General features: G+C 39.9%; 1 protein-coding gene across 1 annotated transcript in view; it reads right to left on the bottom strand.

Annotated features, from left to right (window-relative positions):
• Positions 1-376: 376 nt before the first annotated feature.
• Positions 377-21199, bottom strand: part of psd2 (pleckstrin and Sec7 domain containing 2) — a 42535-nt gene continuing 21712 nt past the window's right edge. Inside the window, exons 4-15 of the mRNA XM_063876915.1 lie at positions 12750-12947; positions 11652-11732; positions 10528-10673; positions 9082-9140; positions 7249-7338; positions 7065-7108; positions 6753-6943; positions 6484-6554; positions 5443-5600; positions 4671-4815; positions 4240-4377; positions 377-3073 (exon numbers count right to left, since the gene is read on the bottom strand). Coding sequence (XP_063732985.1) covers positions 2855-3073; positions 4240-4377; positions 4671-4815; positions 5443-5600; positions 6484-6554; positions 6753-6943; positions 7065-7108; positions 7249-7338; positions 9082-9140; positions 10528-10673; positions 11652-11732; positions 12750-12947 — 1540 coding nt within the window. The 3' untranslated portion in view covers positions 377-2854. The remainder of the gene's footprint in view (positions 3074-4239; positions 4378-4670; positions 4816-5442; positions 5601-6483; positions 6555-6752; positions 6944-7064; positions 7109-7248; positions 7339-9081; positions 9141-10527; positions 10674-11651; positions 11733-12749; positions 12948-21199) is intronic.

The following is a 21199-nucleotide window of genomic DNA, read 5'->3' as shown; positions in this document are numbered from 1 at the left end:
AAAGCGGGACCAAATAAGGATTTTTTTCTGAAGTAACACTATTTTTAAGCCGGGAATTTTCTGCAGCAACACAATCCTTCAATTATTGTACGAGCCCATATTGTGATTTCATTCATTTAAAATAATTGTGCAGCCCCAATGCATGCCATATAACACATAACAGGGCTGCTTTATGAGTGTAGTTTTCTGTGTTGCAGCCCAACGCTGAGATACATACTGAGCTGAAGTTGTACACACAATGTGTTTTAATTATTACACAAACTTATATCCACACAATATCAAACCTCAGTCAGTGGCACCCAGGTTAGCAAACAGCTTTGAACCAATTTCTTTGAAACAGAGTCAACAATATCAATAAATCACAACCACACTCATCTGTATAAAAGCTTACTTTATGAAGCACAGACTAAATATTCAGTAAATATGTCCTTTACATAGTATAAGCATCGTGTCAAAAAACAGTTCCGGTATACAAACAAAAAGACAGATCCAATGCTGACATCAAGGTGCCGAAGTTGTCATTTTTTAAATAAAACATAACAATCAACAAATATTTTTTCGTCACAATCCTATATTACAGCACAGGCCTACCCTAGAACATTGGGAAACAATAGTTAGCACGACAGCCAAAGTGACTATAGGGGGAAGTCTCCCTGTAAGAAAGCGGTTATTCATCCTAACAGTACAGCTTTATAAAATGTACTTCCTCTCTGAAAACTACGCTTCAGCATTTTGGTCTGTACAAGGATCTGGCTCCAGGAATCCAGCCAAGTCCTGAAAAGGATCCCAGATCCCATCAGCCGCTATTAATACGATATACGAAGCAACAGAAGCGCTGTGTGCAGAGCCAAATATATAACTTCCTGTCCATATCCACCGCTCTGCTTGTGTCAACATGCTTCTGTGCCACGCAGAGGCTGAGCGAGGGGCACTAAGCTCGCTGATCTACAGTTGTGTCGTACGCAAATCACGTAGAAAGAGGAAAAAGGTGTGTGTGGCTCGAGTAAGGTGCTCAAAATCAGCGGTACCGCCACCACTTCCTCCTTCCATGAGAAACAAGCTTGATGTGTTGTGATCCAGTTTGGAGAAATACGCGCTGGGTGTTTTTTTACTTGGTGAGTCTTACTTAGAAAACCAAAGCAGTCTCTTCTTCTTAGAACATGTTTCCCCCATGGTGAGGATGTTTTGATGGCTACTCTGCTGGTAGACTTGTTTTGCTGCTGTTCTCCAGTCCGGTGAGCCGACAGGTTTAAGCACGTTAAGCTGGAGCAGTCCTGCTGCTACACTCTCCAATCAGCTGTTCCTGTAAGAACGGCCGGGGCCTGCTTTCACAAAAACATCCTCAACACACCAGTAAATGCTCAAAATGAGGCCAAGCAAGCTATGACATGTCTATTTTATAAAGGAAAACAATTTGTCATATGATTGGTTAGATTTTTTTCAAATGTACATTTTTTTAACTAAAACCTTACTATTCAAAACACTTCTGCAACACTGTTAATGCAGAACTGTTTAACATAGTAATGTTTTATAAAAAGTGTGTGTTTTGGTAGCAGTGAGCATAAATGACACTGCAAGAGTTTCCAAATGAATGCTTTCTCATCTTTTTGCTGTGCTCAAATGCTCCCTTTTTACTGTAATTCATCAACGTGTTTTACCCTTTTCTGACTCTTCGTGGAGGCTATAGAGAAAAAGCTATTGTTTAAAGAAGTGAAGGTAAAGAATTTGTCGGAAGGAAAATGTCTGCCTTTGTGCAGAAGATGCTTTTGAGAGCCTGATTGTTACAACAGTCTCATTCAGCAGAAGGCCGATGGATTTCTTTTTCACCAAACAATACAAAAATCTGAAAAAGAATCATCTTCCGGTTGGCTTCAGCCCTCAAATCTCAACCAGGAACCGCTTGAAAAGAGCCAACACACACACACACACACACGCAGTTGACCAACTCCCTCCCACGCTCTCCTGCTCTGCCCTCCATCTTTTGTCGTGATAGAAAACAGAACATGGCACAATGCTTTAATTCAGTCACAGACTAGTAGGAGAATAAATGAAAGCATGTTAGTATTTGGGGGTGGCGGCCGCTTTAACATCACAGCTCTCTGTGACTAACACTCACTAAATCCCTCAAAATCTTGTGTCAAGGTGCCCTTGAGTAAGGCACTCAACCTGCAGTTCCTCTGGCGGAGCAGCTTATGAGCAAACACAGCTCCTTTACAACTTTAAACTGTACGAATGTCAGGATGGGGAAAGGAAGAGCGCGCATGCTCGGTGTAAACCCTTCCCCCGGGGCGGAGAATTAAATAAATAAATAAATATGCTATACATGGCAGGGACTTGATTCTTCTGAGGAGTTCATTCAAGAGTTTTTTTGGGATGGATACGCTTATAATTACCACCCATAATGTAGGTCCGTACACACGCCTGCGAGTGGCTGGGTGTGTAAACATGAGTGGCGACAAAAGGCCTAAATGCTACAGTAGTACCATGTCCGTCTGAATCCTCCTCTTTCGTGGCCTTTAACTAATACATTATAAATGACTCACAACTAGAAAACACAACTAGCTCTGAGTTGGGAAATAATACTGAAGATGTAGTTATAAATAGTGATCACGGTTAATGATCATGTCGATGTGCAATAATAATAACAATAAGAGTTCAAAGGACTGAGGTTTGGCAGGGTCACTTGTTGAGCACGGGCTCTTCTTCATCTATTGCTCAAGGACAGAATCACCAGAATTCTGGAAGGGGGGGGGTGTCATGTCTCCTACAGGAGGAGCCCAAAACAGAAACACTAACAGGAAACAGCCAGTAAGCAGTTGGAGGGGTGTTTGTTTCGCGGTCCTCCTTCCTCCCCTCAGCTCCTCTGTCCCGGGGCCGTCCTCCCGTTCAGCCCGCCCTGAGCCTGGCTGATGGACGGGGAGGACTGGGTCTTGCGGAGGTGACACTCCCGACCGGCCAGCCCACCCTCCATGATCAGGCCCCCCATCACGCTGGCCTCGATCTTCTCAAGGTCGTCCGTCTCCGCGCGGAGTTTGGCCTGCAGGAGGCTGATGTACGTCTCATAGCGGGTCTTCTGCTCGGAGAGGCGGAGGGGAAGAAGTGAGGACAAGGTAAGATGAAAGAGACTAAAAGCATCTCACGACTGAATTTTCTAATGATCTGTATTTAAAATGTTTTCTGTTCAATATGTAGCTTTATTTAAGCCTTAAGGCGGGAAACTAAATGCAATGTTTTTATCGAGCAGGGTTCATTTAAAACTACCTTTTAACTATTGCTCTTAATTTCATGACTTTTTTAAGAAAGAAAAAGCCAAAATGCTGCACAAAAACAATAAAAACAGTTTTGTTGTGTTTATTTGACTAACATGTTGTCTATTTCCATCTGTGAACTTCTTCCTAATTCACCCAGTGAGCATTGTTTGAATATTAAAACATTACATTTTAGAAAACTTGTAATTAAAAAAATACTGGAAGAAGAATAAAAGTCCCTTCACATCTGACTTTATTTGTTATTTATAAATAGTTTCTTTATTTAATAAAGGTTCTGTTTAGTATTCAGCTTGATTGAGGCCTTAAGGCAAGGAACTACAGGCACAAACATAAATTTTTCAAGCACTGTTTATTTTGAGTTTGGGCTATTTTGCGTGAGTTTAAATTCTTCTTAAGGACTAGGCGGAAAGAGAATATCCTAAAAACACATTTATGAGTTTATTTGACAGACTTTGTCCATGTGCGTCTGTTCATGCTTTCTAATATCACCAAAAGTTAGCGTTAGATAATGCCTAAATTGCATATTTAAAAATAAAATGAACAGACTACCTGTAATGAAAAATAATTGCCTTAATGTAAATAATGTCACTTTTGATCGTGACATCTATTAGTTACCGTAGTGAACACTTAAGCTAATAAAAGGTTGGACAGTTAAAAAACAATATCCATCCCGTCTGTGTTGTTTTCAGAATGTGTGTCAGGATGGATCCCTTGCCTTTTTATCTGCAAACCTTTCAAGATGTGAATCAAAGAAATTAAGTTATCGAGAGGTTTTCATATGTGCCAACTCAACATCTTTGCTACTATGAAAAATATAAAACTCTTATGAATAGAATTAAAAATAGAATATGGACATAAAAAGGAAAACAGTTAACAGACAGTGGCCGTCTGTCCTGCTTATTGTTGAAAAGCCCTTAAAATTGAATGATAAAAAATGGTCAAAAAGCGGCTGAATTAACGGGACCTGTACCTCGTACGTGAGGTAGTGCTCTTTGAGCCGGTACTCCTCCCACTCGCGGCTTTTTGGGTCGACTGAGTTTTTCCGGTGCTCCTCCAGCTCCAGGCTCATCTGCTTCAGCTTGTTCTCGTGACTCAGCAGCTGCTCCTCCTGCACCAATCGCAGCACGCACACAAAAACAGCCAATCAGATGCAAGTGGACACAAATAGAATATGTAAAAAAAAAGACGTTGGTAGAGACTTTTAATGCAGAAGGGTCGTGCATGCTGCGGTGATAAAGTGGGTTTTAAATACAATCATTTATTATGTTTCTGAGGGGAAATAAAAGCGTATAGAGCCTTCCTGATAATTGTCCGTCCGTGTGTGTGTGTGTGTGTGTGTGTGTGTGTGTGTGTGTGTGTGTGTGTGTGTGTGTGCGTGCGTGCGTGCGTGTGTGTGTGTACCTGTTTGAGTCTGGTGGATGAAGACGGCAGGATGGGCCGGCAGAATTTCTTCATGGAGCCGATGGCGGCGGGGAAGGCGGGAGCGGAGAAGAGCGCCGCCACCAGGTTTATTCGGAAGATCCAAGACATCATCTCCTCCTCACTCCTAAAAAGGGAGAAAGACAAGATGAGGGGGTGCTGAGGGGGAGAGAGCAGGTGAGTGCATAGATTAAGAAACTGCCTCATTGAAGTTTCTTAGTTTGCCAAGTCAACATGCAGGAAAAGCCCGGTGCATTCAACTGGCGGCAGAAAAATGACAGAAAATAGACCATTTTTTCAAATTCAAAGAATATTTTTTAAATTATGTTTTCATCTCTACATGTAGCAGCTTTTATTTCTGACATTGTGTGCCTGAATTCTAAAGGATTCTTTATTTGTCAGAATAGATAGAGCATAGTTTTGGCAATGAAAATCTTAACTCCAAGGCTGCTCCAACTATGCAACATACAGTATTCCTAAGATCGAAAACATAAAACAATGCAATAAAATAGTGTCAAATTAAACACTTTTCGTGATATATAAATATGTGATTATGCTTATGTATGTATGTATTGCAATATCAAGTACTTTATAAACATAATCCTGTCCAGGATATCGCACAGCTTACATCATATTCTTACATCTCAATCTGATGTCATTTTATTTTTTACACACTTGAGTTTACAGTTATTTTATTTTATTTATTTAATATCTCTCTTTATTTCATTCAGAGTATACTGATTTGGTGACTTACGAGGCGTGCAGAAGGAAGACCCTCCAGTCGGAGGTTTTCAGCTTCAGCACGTTGGCTCTCTTGCTGTAGTCAGTGGCACGAGTGGCTAAAGCGTGATGGATCCGCACTGCGTTCTTCAGGTCCACCTCTGAGATGTCTGCGTCAGGCTTGTATTCATCCTTTGGTGAAAAACAGAGCAAAAAAAACCAGGCATAAACAACATTGAGGTTCAATAAATGATGTTCTATTAATCTTGTCCCGTAAAATGCAGAATCAAATTAATGGTGTCACGTATCAATGTAAAATGGTTTTACAAACACAGTACGAGAAAAGAAGTCGCAAAAAAACGAGTGAATATAGAACTTTTATGAAAACAAATATAAAAACTATTGTAATAGAAACACTGTTTGAAACAAATATACACAGAAAAGTAAGTGCAAATATATATATATGTTTTTATTCACAATTTACTGTGAAAAATAAAAAACGTGCATTATACCACAATTACTAAAAAATATTTATTTCAAATTACAAAAAATAAGGTGGACAGATAGCGATACAAACTTTACAATTACCTGCTACACAATCTTTTGATTCGTTTTTTAAATTTCCTTAAAATATGTACAGTGTATCAGAATTTAAGATGGACAGATAGAGATACATACTCTTCTTCTTCTGATATGTGCTATAAAACTGTCTAAACTGATTCCATTTCAAAGTAGGGAATAAACCTCTGCTTAAAGAACCCCACTGCTGGTGACACAAGAAGCTCATTTTATTTATTAGGATATAACATTTCATAGCTTTACATATAATCAGTACAGCCTTCCTAACAGCAGGGGGGGACAAACACGCCGGAGAGCAGCCTTGCCTCATTTCCTCCCTTAATGCTCTATCTGTCTCACTCCCTCTCCAATACACACACACACACACACACACACACACACACACACACACACACACACACACACACACGAGCAGTGCAGCTAGCAGCATCCACCACCGCAATGAAAGGCGGTGGTGGATGTGTGTTTCTATGGTAACAGGGCAGAGATGCGGTACCTTCTGGAGATACAAGATCATCCCTTTCAGCACCGCATAGAACTTCTTCCAGCCGCGGCGACCCCTCGGGGCTGAAAGGGAGAAAAACAAAAACGTTATAACTTTTCTTTGATATTTTTTTACTCATTAGGATTTTTTTTGTTAAATATGAATGTGTGTGTGTGTGTGTGTGTGTGTGTGTGTGTGTGTGTGTGTGTGTGTGTGTGTGTGTGTGTGTGTGTGTGTGTGTTTGTGTGTGTGTGTGTGTGTGTGCGTGTGCCATCACTCACTGCGTTTGCCGTCCATGTCGGCGTGGCTCTTGCGGGTCAGCACCCCGTGTTTGTAGGTCACGGCGTTGAGCTGAACGGGGATGGCGATGAAAGGGTTATGGCCGTCCGTTACCCTGGCAACACGCTTGCTGCCGCCCTCGCAGTGCTCCTCCACCAGCTCCGACAGACTCTTCCTCAGCTCCTCCTCCTCCCTGCACACACACAAATACCCATTCACATAAACCTGAGCAGCACGTATTCAAGTGTACTTTACTTCCAGGAAAAAACCCACATGCTTTTCTTTTTGACGGACACGAAATGCTAAATACTCACACTGCCCACTCCAGCTTCTCATTCTTGATGGAGTTATACAAGACCTGTGTGGGCAAGGCAGCGGAAAGAGAAAATACATTTAACTTGAGTACAGGAATGTGAAGATGTGCTTCAGTTCTGAGGGTTATACACAAATAAACAGATTTTGTTGGAGCTGTGTTTGGTTTTTGAGAGGAAACTGTACCTTCAACAAGTCTTTAGGGAAGTCTTTGCCACTGTTCAGGCCATCTAGATTACTGATAAACTGCTGGCAGGACATCTTCTTCCCGATATTCTGAGGAGAGGTGAATATGAGACACAGAAACAAGTTTAGGATGACATTTCACATTTTGTTTTTGCATGTTTGGTAGAAATGGGAACAATACTTGGGTGCCGCTTAAGCTGTCAATTTTATTTCATCTTTTAAGGGTGCAAATACTAAATAAAATATCATTGTCGTGTAAAGGAAATTAATCAATGATATGTTATCCGTGCTGTAAAGTTGTTTTTTTTATTTCAGGCTTTTCACCAAAAATATTGTAACATTTTATTTCCCTATTCTCCCCTTTCTTTGTCTTGATTTGTTTTGGTTTGGTTTTTTTTTACGCTTCAATGTTTTATTTTTGCGTCGTACATTTACTTCACTTAATATTTGGGAATAAATATTTTCCAAAAATTCATGAAAGTGAAGGTCTATGGTGTTAAATTTGAATTATTTTTAATTGACTGTGAAAATAAATCATTTAGAAAAAATCAACCCAGTTTTATCTGAACCAACTTGAATGCAGTTGTGCAGCTAACCACTGGGTGGCGGTGGCGTGCTACTGGTACTAGCAGCAGTGGTTTAAGACCTCATGGAGTATCAGCTTACATTCATTTTCTCTTAATTTAATCTTTAATAATTATACATCAATAATAATTGAAAACTTAGACAGGTGATTGCATATTGCCCTGCTCTGCTTGAATAAAGCTTGCGATCTAAAGACATACAGACAGGAAACAAAACTGATTTAACTCACTGCTGTTCCAAAAAAATAGGAAAACAGATTTGTTTTTAATTCACATTTTCCTCTGAGGACGCCACGTAACAGACAAGCAGGTCAGCTCCTTTTTCTAGGAAAATGACCATGGATGCGATGAACCAGGAGCCACATTTATTTATGCTCCATGTATTTAATGACAAACAAGCAACTTGGTATAGTTTAGAGTCATTAAATTCAAATTGTAATAATTATAATCATTAAATAATTCAAATAAAAGAAATGTTATTCTTGTAGCCAAATGTGTCTCAGTGGGCTTCACAGATTAGCATATGTGAAGGGCAATGTAGAAAGATATTAAACAAATAATTAGAAAGAATATAATACAATTACAAAATACAAAAGTGAAATGTAATGGACTAAAATACAAGTAAAATACACGACAATAAAATAAATAAATAGCACAAAATTCAGCTACTGACAATATCTCTAAACATTAGCCTAGCAACGGATTATTTGTCTTTGTCACAGCACAACAATGATTAAAAATAGTATATCCGTTTGTGTGCATCCTCTGCTATGAGACACCAAGACTCTACTGATAGCATAGGAGATGAGACATAGAGTGTTAGTTCTATAAATGTACTTACCACCTGCGGGTTGGAGAGAGACCAGGGGGCCATATTTGGTTAGCAGGGGAAAGATTTGAAAGGGAGGAAAAGGAAATTGAGAAGAGAGAAAGGATATTAGTTAGTGGCGGGGACTGGAGCAGGAGGGTCGAGGAAAAAGCCAAACAAAGGAGCGGTGATACTGATCGTGTTACGCAAAGCACTCCAGTTTAGAAGTGAACAGACTTTTGGAGGAGAGGAGAGACAGAAACAGGTCAGAAAGTAGGCCGCGCAGGAGAGACAGGAAGAGAGGAAAGGGTAAGACATACAGAGAGAGGAAGATTTCACGCTGATCACACACTGTCAGAGGCTTTATACTTTTGTTTTGCAGGAAGATCAGAGGAAGGGGAATCCTGTAGAATCAGTAAGATAGAGAAGTAGAGTACATACATGTCCGTGTAGATCGGTGTTGAGCAGCATGAGGGCGCAGGTTAATGTGTGAGCTCCATCTGCAAACAGCACAGTACAGGTCAGCTGAATGTACCCCACACACACACACACACACACACACACACACACACACACACACACACACACACACACACACACACACACACACACACACACACACACACACACACACACACACACACACACACACACACACACACACACACACACACACACACACACACACACACACACACACACATGCTAAGATCATTTAAATCTGAGTCAGTATTATAGTAATGCAGGGAGCAGTTAGTGCTGTAGCGTCAATATGCTGAAGTCATGAGGTTGTTTAATTGGGATCATTATGGAGAGCTGTAATAGTGCTGCAAAATCAATGTGTGTGATATTTTATACATCTGTAACGACTTTTATTATATAACTTCCCCCACAGACATGTTAACTAAACTTGATATTACAGTATGTTTTCAAATGAAATGTTTTCACATGAAATGCATGATTATTATAATAAATAATACATATTTCTTGACATGAATGAAATGTATATATTTGTTTACATTTTTATGTTTTTATTGTTTTTCATGTATAGTATGTCTCTGTTTGGATTGTTCTTGGGATTATCTAGTTGTTCAGCTCATTTTGTGATTTTAATGTTCTAGTCATATTTTCCCCTTCCCTTTTTTATGTATATAAAGGGGAAATCTGCTGCTTGATCTCTCCTGTATTTTTTTAAATAATGTTGATTTTATGCTTTCTTTTCTAGCATCAAGGAAACCACCTTGTGGTCTCGAGGTCGAGGTTAAAACAGCAGGAAGACAGGACCTTTGCTGTAGCAGCTCCCAGGCTGTGGAACGATTCCCCCCCTGATCAGACTTGCTCCCACTTTGTTTTTAAATGTTGTTTAAAGACCCACTTATTATCCTGTGCTCTTGCAGACATGTATAAGACTTATGAGTCTGTGCTTTTAAAGTGGGGGTTTTATTTTCTTATGTTTTATATTGTTTTGACATCATGTATGAGAGTTTTCAGTCTGTGGCATTAAGTATGATTTGTTGCCTCGTGTTCTACATTTGTTTAATGTCCAATCTGTTTTGTCTAAATGTATTTATGCTGCTTTTTATATATTTATTGATGTACAGCACTTTGGTCAACTCTGTTGTTTTTGAATGTGAAGGCTATATATATCTATAAAAGCCTTTATGGTTATGAAGCATACAATATTATGTAGGGGGATTTCTGGTGGCTGTGGCAAAATACTACAACTAGTCATCATACATCCAAAACCTTTATCATTTTTGCTGTCAAAAATGTTATTATGCTAATGCAACTCTCACTCTCTGCTTTGCCCCGGAGGCTACCACTTTTTAGGGGACATAAACGTATGAATGACATATTTCTGGTGAAGTGAATTATTGCTCCACATACCATCATCGTCATCATCATACTCCAGCCTGTGACCTTCAGAGGAGAGCGTCTGTGGGTTGCAGTGGCAGAAGCGTCTGGAGAAATGCACGAGGATCCGCTCTCTCTCCTGGGTCTCTCCCATCAGTGGGAATGCCTTTAAGAAGTTCCTGTCACACACAGATTACACCACGAGGTCAACACATGTTTCCTAATAAAGCACATCATCACTAACAATTAAAGCATGTCATCACTTCTGGCAGTAAAAATCAGTTGTGCAACTGACAGATGGAAACATATAAAATATTTCACTATAACAAAAACTACATTCAAACCACCTTTTTAAAACTTTGAGTAATCACGTGTTCTGTAGTATATCATAATTTATGAAGAATTCCATAGACCTTTGAACTAGAAAATAATGGATTTGATATTATAACGGTATGATCAAATCAATATCTTGCACTAAAACTGTCACACCCTTCAGATGAAATACTAATGGGGAGTTAAAGGGGCCCTACTTTGTGTCTTTGTGTTCTGTGCCTCTACTGTGACATATTGACATGATTTAATGTAAAAAAAAGTGTGACCAAAACCTATATAACAAACTACAGGAAAGGGAAAACAGCACAATAGGGCCTCTTTAAAATGAATACTTCATTATTGAAACAGTCCATCAAATATAAAAAAGTCTGTTTTTTTTATTTAACCATTTACTTGTTTACATTATAATGAACCGTCAACAAGAATATTTAACGTTGTATCAAATGTCATGATGGCTGACTTTAGTGTGAAGATCTGACGGGGAAAAGATATATCTAATTGTAATCCAAGAATGCAGGCTTTTTATGTAAACTGTTATTTCTTTAACTGGCGTCTGTTGATGTGGGCCGGTCTGAAGAGCACACAGGAGGCCTCTTGAGGGAACAGGCAGCAGTTTGAGACAGCAGCATGTCAGGTACGAGAGCCCTGACGAACTCCGCTGCTGTCAGCTGCAGTGGCTCACTGTACTCAACACGACAGATTGATTAGCACGAGGCTAATGCCCTGTGAAGAGGCAGAGTGCAGAGTACACACACACGCACACATCTATATGGACCTTTACATCACACACTCATCCCTTCCTCGTCGTGCTGACTCTGCATTACCTCAGGGCTCGATCCAGAGACAAGCCGGAGAAATCAAAGAAGCTCAGGTACTCCGACGCCACCAACTGGCTGAACTCGTTACTGCGGAGAGAAAGTAGAGGAGGAAAGGTAGCGTCAGCTCATCCAAGTATACTTTTCTTTATTGATTCTGCTGTATTAGAGAATAGAGTAACTGGGTGCAGATGTGTCTGATTATTTAACAAAAAAACAACTATTTGGAACAACTGCGCTACATTTGATCACATGTCCTATCCGGTGGTGGAATGTAGTGTACATTTACTGAAGAAATGTACTTAAGTACTATTTGTAGGTACTTATAATTTACAATCGTATGTCAATTCAATGCTCATTTAGACTTTGACTTAACACGATATCAGAGGGAGTATTGTATTCTTCACTTTTTTTACATTTTGTCCCTTTTTTTCATCAAAAAGCACAAATACTTACAGTATATGATATGATGCAGTAACCTACAACCAATTACCTAAAAGTGTACAGAGTACTTCACATAGACGAACTACAACATTAAAATATTCTAATATGAATCTGTGATAGAAACAGAAGGATATACAATTTTACAATAAATAACTACTGAGTTTGTTTACTTGAGATGCTTAAAATACATCTAACTAATAATATTTCTGTACTTGTATTGAAGTTTCGATATGGAAAGCAGTAATGGTTATGCAAAAAGATTTGTATTTTCAGATATTTTTTACTGCTAGTAATACTTATTATATAACTTCCCCTCCAAGTGCAGTAAAAACTTCAAACACATTTAAATGTCTATATTCCTTAGTGATTAAAACATAATATTGTAGTATTCTATTATAATGTTATACTGGGTCCTTTTCGTTGAAATATATTTTGGTAGTATTATTTCTCTTAAGTTTGACTGGGATCAATATGGAGATGTGCAACAGTTACACTTTGAATGCAGGATTTTTACTTCTACTTTAACTTTAGTAAAAGATCAACTTTTCCACCCCTGTTCATCCATACACTGATGCTGACCATATGCAGCTATGTAAACATGTTTTGCTCTGTTTCTGCTGTTTGCCAGTGCACATGTGTTACTGTTTATGTGTGGGTGCTCACTTCTTGCCCAGGTGTCTGGCCACGTCGCAGCGTTTGAAGCCCTCGAGGTGGTAGAGGCGCTTGGCGAGCCTCTTGGCTGCCTCACAGTCGGCTCGGCAGCCATTGGCCAGCGTGTCGGTGCTGCCGCGCTCCAAGCGCTCCAGACTGCCCAGATCGCACTCCTCCGAGTCCGACAGCACGTCTGTGAGGTTGGCATCGCTGCAGGAGAGGACACACACACAAGCAGGTGCCCGGGTTAGTGAATGAGGCACATGTCCGTCGTTACACACCCACTCACTTAAACAAAAAACTCATTATATCAACATATGTTCGCATATACGTTAACAAAAGTCACATGAGGTTTAAGTGTCTCGTTACGACACTGACCCAGTTTCCCCGCCACTTAATGTCCTACTTTAGTGCAGCGAATCTCACGGCTGATTATAAGGTAGAAGAAGCTTTCACCTGCCCCAATCTCTTCTAAAAAGCTCCACTAATCTCAGGCTGTTAACCTCTCGCATCATTAGAATTTAAGCGCTGTAATAAGAAAACTAAAACTTCAATTAAACATCTATTTCTCTGTTTCTAGGCACAACTAGCCTGGAAGTTAGAAAAGTGAGCTTTTAATTTATAAGTCAACAAATACTGATCTCTGCGGCCTCTCCCATCAACATGACCTTGAGCAAAAAACCAAACTGAACAAGTACTGTCCATCTCTGGCTCATTGTCTATCCCAGCTGTGAATGGGTGTATCTGTGGGACTATTAAGAAGGGTGTTCCCTGAAAAAGACAGAATGTACTCAATAACCCCTGCCGGAGTAGTTAAGGTTTAGAAACATGTAGAGTTGCCAAGCTGTGGAAGACACAAGATTGAACACGCAGCTTGTTTATTTCCAAGTAATGTGTTGTAAAGGCTGTATGTATGAAATGTTCTTGAACACTGTATCGGGAGTTAAGAGTCGTTTGACATTCTAATATAGTATTGTTTCAAACTGAACTGCGTTGAAGAGTTAAATATAGCCTTCTGAATTGTTAGCTATTAGTGACAATTATGAAACCAGCTTCCTCTCAGGCTCTGCTCAACGTCACAGGACTTTCTAAATTACTGTGATCCCTGCTTATCTGTACAAACAAATAGAAAAGGAAATGTTACTGAGTATAAAGAAGCACTTATAGAACAACTGACTCCACTTTGGAGAAAAGCAGACTACAATATGTCCATTTCTGCCACTTGTCAATCAAAACAATAACAAAAGAAGGATTTTGGTTGCCTCGTGAAGTGAAGTGGGAACATGGAAGTTTTTCAATTGCAGTCAGCTTCTCCTGGTAAGGACTCCCTCATTGTCCATAATTGAAGTTTGAACAGGAAGCCAGAAAATCTGCAGATGTCTACTCCTCTCCACAACTACCTGACCAGATGTTAGGAACGCTGAATGAATACAATTGTAAGATCTAAATAAGGTATTTAAAAAATGTGTTTCGAAACTGGATAAAAGGTCAATTCATTACAGCTTCTGATAGCTAACCACCACACTGACGGACTGGAGAACACATATGATCATTTTCAGGTTTGCTTTTTTAATTTAGTGCCTCTACTGGGAAATGTCTCCATGCTTTAGTTCTCAAAAGCTCTTTATTTTTCTCTTACTGCCTGTGTTGCAGCACCTCTTTCCACCCTCTGTCCGAAACCAGAGCCCAGTCTGCTCTGATTGGTTAGCTGGCCGGCTCTGTTGTGATTTGTCAACTGCTTAGAGAGGTCCCGCCCCTTACCCTATCAAGTACAATGTGTTGGAGCGCTAGCAAATTGAAGCGCAGTTGTTAGTGATGTCACAATGTTACAGAAGTAAACAAAGAAGTACACAAAAAAATCCCAAAAATGAACAATAAATTAAAAGGGATACAACGCCATAAAGGGGACTAAATAAAACGGACAAATAACCCTGATTAAAGCTACAGATCTCTCTAGTTTAAAATTGTTGGAAAGATATAGTTCAGTAGAGACGTCAACAAAAGTAAAACATACAGTAGGTCTAGTCGTATTCAGACATTAAAATGCAAAATTTTAGATGGTACACTTTCAACATTTAGAAATACGGTCATTCCTGCAGACTTCAATGCAGCGTCTTGCTCAGGGTCAAGGCCTCACTCTGTAAAACTGTTGGTGTCATCCGGAGGACTGAGAGAATCAATATACAGCACTAATTAGAGCCCTACTTATTTATTTATGACTTTGTGAGGTAGTTTGATTAAGATATTGAGTTTGGTCCACTGCACTGCACTGTATACTTTGCCAATGCCCAGAGTCCATCAGTGGGAAGTTAATTATTCTTTTATACTACTTCAAACACGCATTGCTGATGGGGCAGTTTTTTATTACACGTTAAAACAACTACATACAAGCAAAAAGGCAGGACATTTCATATCATCCATGCTGAAAGGAACTGCCCTCTATTGTTGTATTTGAAGAAATCAGCAGAAAACAGCAATATGTGTGAGGTATATTTCTTTGGAAAGACACATTCACCTCCATCCGTCCAAATGGCATTTCCTCATTTCCTGTCTGCGTGTGCCTCTGCGTGGCACCGTCAGCATTGTGGACGGATGATTCAGACGTTTCTTTGCATAATCAGATCAGCCCAATTGCATTACGCTCACAAATTCAATGCATTACGTGCTGTTGTTAGGGGGTTTGCTGGTTACCATGGATACAGCGGAAGCCAAGTGTCTTGTGCTAGGAGACAGCAGTTTTAACGGGTACAAAGGGCCATCAGAAAAAGAAGACCGACAAATAAGGACTAACAACAATCAGCTCCATCGTCAGTCTTTCTTTCTTCACATGTTGAAAGGCTGACTGCACACTAGACACCAAAGCCGACCTCTACAAAGGGCCTGGTTTCCCTGCTCCAGGCAAGGTCAGGCCTGTCTTCCCTGATTCATTAGGCCCTCAGCATCACTCTTCATCTGGCCCCTGACCTTGGACACATTTGCCTTGGGAGAAGCTACAAGGAGCTATAACCCTCCCCATCCCCGCAACAACACAAATACCATGGTCACGGGAACACATAAACGCTCCACCATCATAAGTCACGCAAACTGCTTGGCCTTATCGTGGCAGAGCATCACTGCCAAGAATGACAATAAGATTTCAGATACAGTCGGGGAAAGCAGTTTGGTTTGCAGGGGGCCCGGGCTCATCCTTAGGGACAGGGCGGGGAGTTTGTATATCCGGAAGGAGGAGACCCGACAAGAAGCCAGTTGATGGATCTTAATGAAATGATCCTGTACAGCGTTAATTTAATGAAAACTATGACTAGTTATTTACGTCAACAACATTTGTGTCCACGACTTAGACGAAACCACATCCAACTGAATAATGACTAACTGATTATAAAATGTATTTTCTTTCCTTAATGCAGCCTTTTCATTTCCTGTGCTACACGTTGATTACTTTAAGTTCAATTTAATAACAACAGGGCGTAGGAGAAAGAAACAAGCTGATATTTAGGCTAGTCTGGATCCACCAAAACATTAAAGATAATCCGATCAATGCAACATTTTGAACAGCTTTTTTCTAATAAAACTACACTGAATTATTCAAGCTTTTCTTAAAATATAACAACAAAAATGAATAAAAAACAGGGACATTTGTCACCATGTTAGGTTTTTAAATACAAAATATCTGACTAAATGAATACTATCCCTTTATGAGTCTCTGGGGGTATTCTGGACATGTCCAACAGAGATAGACTCAGATTCGACTCAATGTAACATATTCCACCTGACCTGGGAAAGTCAGAAAGCAGGAACCCCCTTTGGGACCGAGAAAAGTAGCTGAAAATTGAAAAATTGTGTGGATGCAAATACATACATATTTCACAAAGACATAAACACACACAGATATGGACTCGGACGAAAAGAGAGCCAGTGGCAAACCATCAAAACAATATCTCGCCTTGGTGTTTGCAGTGAAATTGCTTTCGGTTGTCTGACCATATTAATTCACCAGACTCATAAATCATTCAAAGCATCGTATCAGTCATGGGGATAAAATGATGCAGGGCTCCACCGATTGACTGCTCTGCTGTCTGGCAATAATAGAACCAACACACACACGCGCAAACACAAAATAACAGAGAAAGAAAGAGACACAATATGAAGTGTCAGAGAGCGAGCCTTTATGCCAAGACACCCGGCTCCACTGAGGGCCAAGTGGCACACATTAAACCTATTTGTCTATCTAAAGGCACAAATCTGTATCCCCAGGCCACACATATTCATCCACTGTGACCGCCACTCAGTCTGCCAGTGTCAGAGATAGAGAGCATGATGGAGCATGCCAGTGACTCACATGCTAATCTCTTTGGCTTTGCAACTCCCGAACCCACACCTACAAGGTGTGTCTGTGTGTGTGTGTTGGGAGGGGGAGGGCTAGGATGGCATCTTCCATCAGGGTAAATATTATGGGATTAACTGGATTATGAAATTCTGTTATTTCACAGGCTTTTCTTTCATTTTCATTTTTACATCGTTGGCTAAATGTGTCAGACCTTTTATAGGAACACACACATGAGAGTGGTAGACAGGTCATCTACTGGGGTTTGTAGTACAATCAATTCAAAAACAGTGTCGCGATATTGGACTCTTGAGTGTAAAAGAAGCGAGGACAAATAAAACAAACTAAAGAATAAGTTGCCACTGTGTATCCAAGTTACTTCTACACTTGTTTTTTATACTATTGTTGACAATATTGAACCTGAGGACATGACATGCAGGTAAAAAGTGCTCATATTGATTGTTTTTAAATGTTGGACACAGTTCAAAGTACAAGTCAGACATGAAACTAACAGTTAAGCAATAAGGCAGCGTTCAAACGTGCTGAAACTGAAACAATAATCTATCAAATTAACTGTTGCTGGACCAAGATGAATCAGCAACAATCTTCAAAATCGCTTCATCATCACCAAGTATGCAGTACTGGTTCCAGTAGTTCAAATTTGAGGATTTGTCCTGGTTTTCTCCTTTTTTGTATTGATTGATAACACAAAATCTTTGGGGTTTGGACTGTTGGGGAGATGTTGCAATTTAAAAACATTTCCTTAAGCTTTGGGAACTTGTCATTTTGATTTACCTTTGATTAATTGATTCATAATATAAGCTACTGATTCGTTTATCTTGAAAATAATACAGTTGCAGCACTGATATCAAATTTTAACTAGATCAATCTCATAACTTTCTATTTTAAATGACACATTCTGAATAAAATAAATGTATGGTAGAATCAAGCTACATTCTCTAAATCCTATTGGTTAGTAGTTATGCACTTGAAGTCCCCAAGGAATACACTACATGACCATTTGTTCTTAACGTTGAAATCACTTTAACCTTGATTTTGGTTTCATATAAAAATCCCTTCAGAATATTAAAGAAGTGCTCTAGTGAGATTTTGGCAGAGTAAAGTTACAGTGCAGCCTCATCACTATTTCCATTTTGCCACGCAGCATAATGTTAAGTTCCCACCCATTGTGGTTCGTGAATTCATAAAGCAATTCCCTATGTGCAGAAATATTTAACTTACAGCATTTGCAGCAAAAAGTCGAAGTGATCATCATATTCCTCTTTCCACATCGTCTCTTGGAGATTTGTAAATCAGCGGTTAAAGGCGCGCTGAGCTCCGCCAGCCTCATCATCCAGTAGTCGGTAAAATCCGCATCGGCAACAGTTGGTTGTTTCACTTCAGACTTCTTCAAAGCGGAAGTCAGGTCATAGATAATTACAGTCCGCTCGCGTGGTGAATTAGACCGTGGCGTTATTTCGCTATAGTGTCAACAGACTGGGAATGTGTTTAGAGATTTTTCCTTGAAGTTTGTTGGCTGACTTAACGCTCCACAGAGGAGAGGATGTTGGGGGCGGGGCCAATTTTTCCTGATGAATTGCTGTTCCTAGTGGTGGCTTTACAATGGCCCTGTGTGTCCGAGCCAGCTCCACTTCCTCTGCGTTTAAGTGAAAGGCTGTGAGCCAGCAGGTCAGCCCAATATCAGCGAGACGTCCTGTATCTGGTACTCCATTGAGCTGCTTTCCAGCCTGTTTCCAGCATGGAGTCATTTTATGTGGTTATTTCTGTACATCCCCCCCACCCCCAGTGTATTGCTTCACTACGGCTCAGCAACCACTGATGCAAGACAGATTAAAACCACCTCAAAAGTGTAACCCTAGAGCAGAAAAGTGGTGAACTCAGCTTGAATGGGCTAACATGTTTTTATATTTGATATGAAGATCCCAATAGAGTGGTGCAGAAATGTGTCCTAATCCCAGAAATGGGTTAGCGTTTTAGCACTTCTGCGTTCCCTTGTCTACAAATCTATTGTTTTTATTATTTATTTTTGGTTATATTACTAAAATAAGGTAGATACAAGCTTTAAAGATTTTCCCCTTTTATTAACAATATAATATATGTCAGTTAACACTCCAGTGGTGAGCGTGTGAAGCTTTTGTCTTCAAAATGGCGGTTGCTAACAAGTCCCTAATGAGGCAACTAAATGTCTTCATGTTGAACATTAACCGCATGTAGGTTAGCGGTGAAGTCATTCGACAATTCTATAGTTTGTTTCCAGCATTACTTTATCTATTGACCTCTATTAAATTTACGCTTCAACAATTATAAAGTTGTGTTAATATATAGAAAATATCCTGCGGAACAAAATGTGTAAGTATCATAAAAGTTTGCCTCGGATCTTATTATATTCCAAAATCCAATGGAAAAATCCCATTGCTTTCAATTATGGGAGCCCTTGCAATGCTAGCTTCCAGGTCGGCCTACAAAATGACCTCAACACTGCACGACTCTATGAGTGTTAAGCTAAAATACATGCTGTGCATCGTGTAGTAATGTATATAGACAAATAATAATAAACCCCACACACTACATGATAAGACACACTGACACATCCCGGCGTGCTAACCTCGCCATCTAAATCCCAGTTTCCTCTTTATCACCTGGTGGAAAAAACTGTAGGAAAATCAGATGACAGTGGAGCAGCTGTAGGGGCAAGAGAAAAACATGTGGGGCTTGAGATTGAAGATTAGAATAGAGATTAAACCCTGGAGGATGTTCAATTGGTAATTTGGTCAAGGCGTACATTCAATGCGATGAAGAGCAATTGCTCATTATTATTTATAGACAATGACAATGACTGCATTTCCTTGATACAAATAATAACACTGAAGGATTTTTTGAGCATCTAACTCGCATGACCTATGGATAACCTTTTCCATTTACACACCATGACTTTTTCACTCACAGCTGAATGTACAAACCTGTTACAGGCCAGATGTGATGTTCACATGACAGCTAGCGCATGGGAAAAAGTGTTTCAGTGTTTTTAAAAGTCAGAGCAGGATACCTGAGATAAAATGGCTCTTCACTAACATACAGTATGTGAAAAAGAGTCCCTTCATACACCATGTTTACACATGGGATAGGATTGCAAGTGGATAGGGCAAAACACATTATGATGCGATAACTAGTAATAGACCCAGTCAGTTTAGTTCTGATTTCTTTTTCCTTGTAATTTCAAGCAAACTAAGCCACAGGAAGTTCATAATTGTCTAAGTGCTATTAAAACGGCTACGTAATGGTCATGAGACGCATTCAAATGGAGTTAACTGACGTACTGAGAGTTGTCCACTTGTGATAAATCCGCCAAAAAGCACGGTTATGTTGAAAGTAAACAGGACTACCAGGCCGAAGATAGTCAACAAGTAAGGGAAAAGGACCACGTCCCAGGGGAGTCTAGTAGGGGGTACAACTGTCATTCTAGTCGAGCCTTCCGGTCATTAACTGGAGTAAGGGCTGAGTTTGTATTCCGTGCAGGAAGTCAAACATGTTTTCAGTGGGTGTTGGGCTCCTCCAAGTTTGACCCTTGTCTGAATACTTTTTGGGATTCTAAAGGATAGGATATCAAGGTGCAGCCAGAGAAAGGGGACCTCAGAATTGCTACTCTGCTTTTTGTGGACGATGTGGTTCTGTTGGCGTCACCAGGCTGTGACTTCCAGTAGAAGCTAGGTAGAACAGGGTAGGGAGTGAGTGGCAGCTTTAAGTGAAAGAGTTAAATTATCTTGGGGCCTTGGATCCCCTGAGGATCCCACGGGAGGAGCTAGAAAAACGTTGCTGGATAAAGGGATGTCTGGACTTCCTTGCGTAACCTGCTGTCCCCACAAACTCGGACCGGAGAAGCGTCAGAATGTTGATGGATGGATCAATGTGTATTTGTAATATCTGGAGCCAAGCATCGACCAATATTGTTGTTTAAAGCATGTCAACAAACACTTTTGGGATATTTTATACTTAGTTAGTATGGCTCTTCAAATGTCTTACTAAAAATTACTTTCAATTAAAGTAAATCCCTAAATAATTGAGGATATTTGTATTCATGGAACAACAATACACACACTATTTACAGTGGAAGAAATAA

This window comes from Eleginops maclovinus, chromosome 23 (genome assembly GCF_036324505.1).
Source record: "Eleginops maclovinus isolate JMC-PN-2008 ecotype Puerto Natales chromosome 23, JC_Emac_rtc_rv5, whole genome shotgun sequence".
Classification (NCBI taxonomy): domain Eukaryota; kingdom Metazoa; phylum Chordata; class Actinopteri; order Perciformes; family Eleginopidae; genus Eleginops; species Eleginops maclovinus.
Note: the sequence above shows the minus strand (reverse complement) of the source record. Positions and strands in the feature narration are given on the sequence as shown.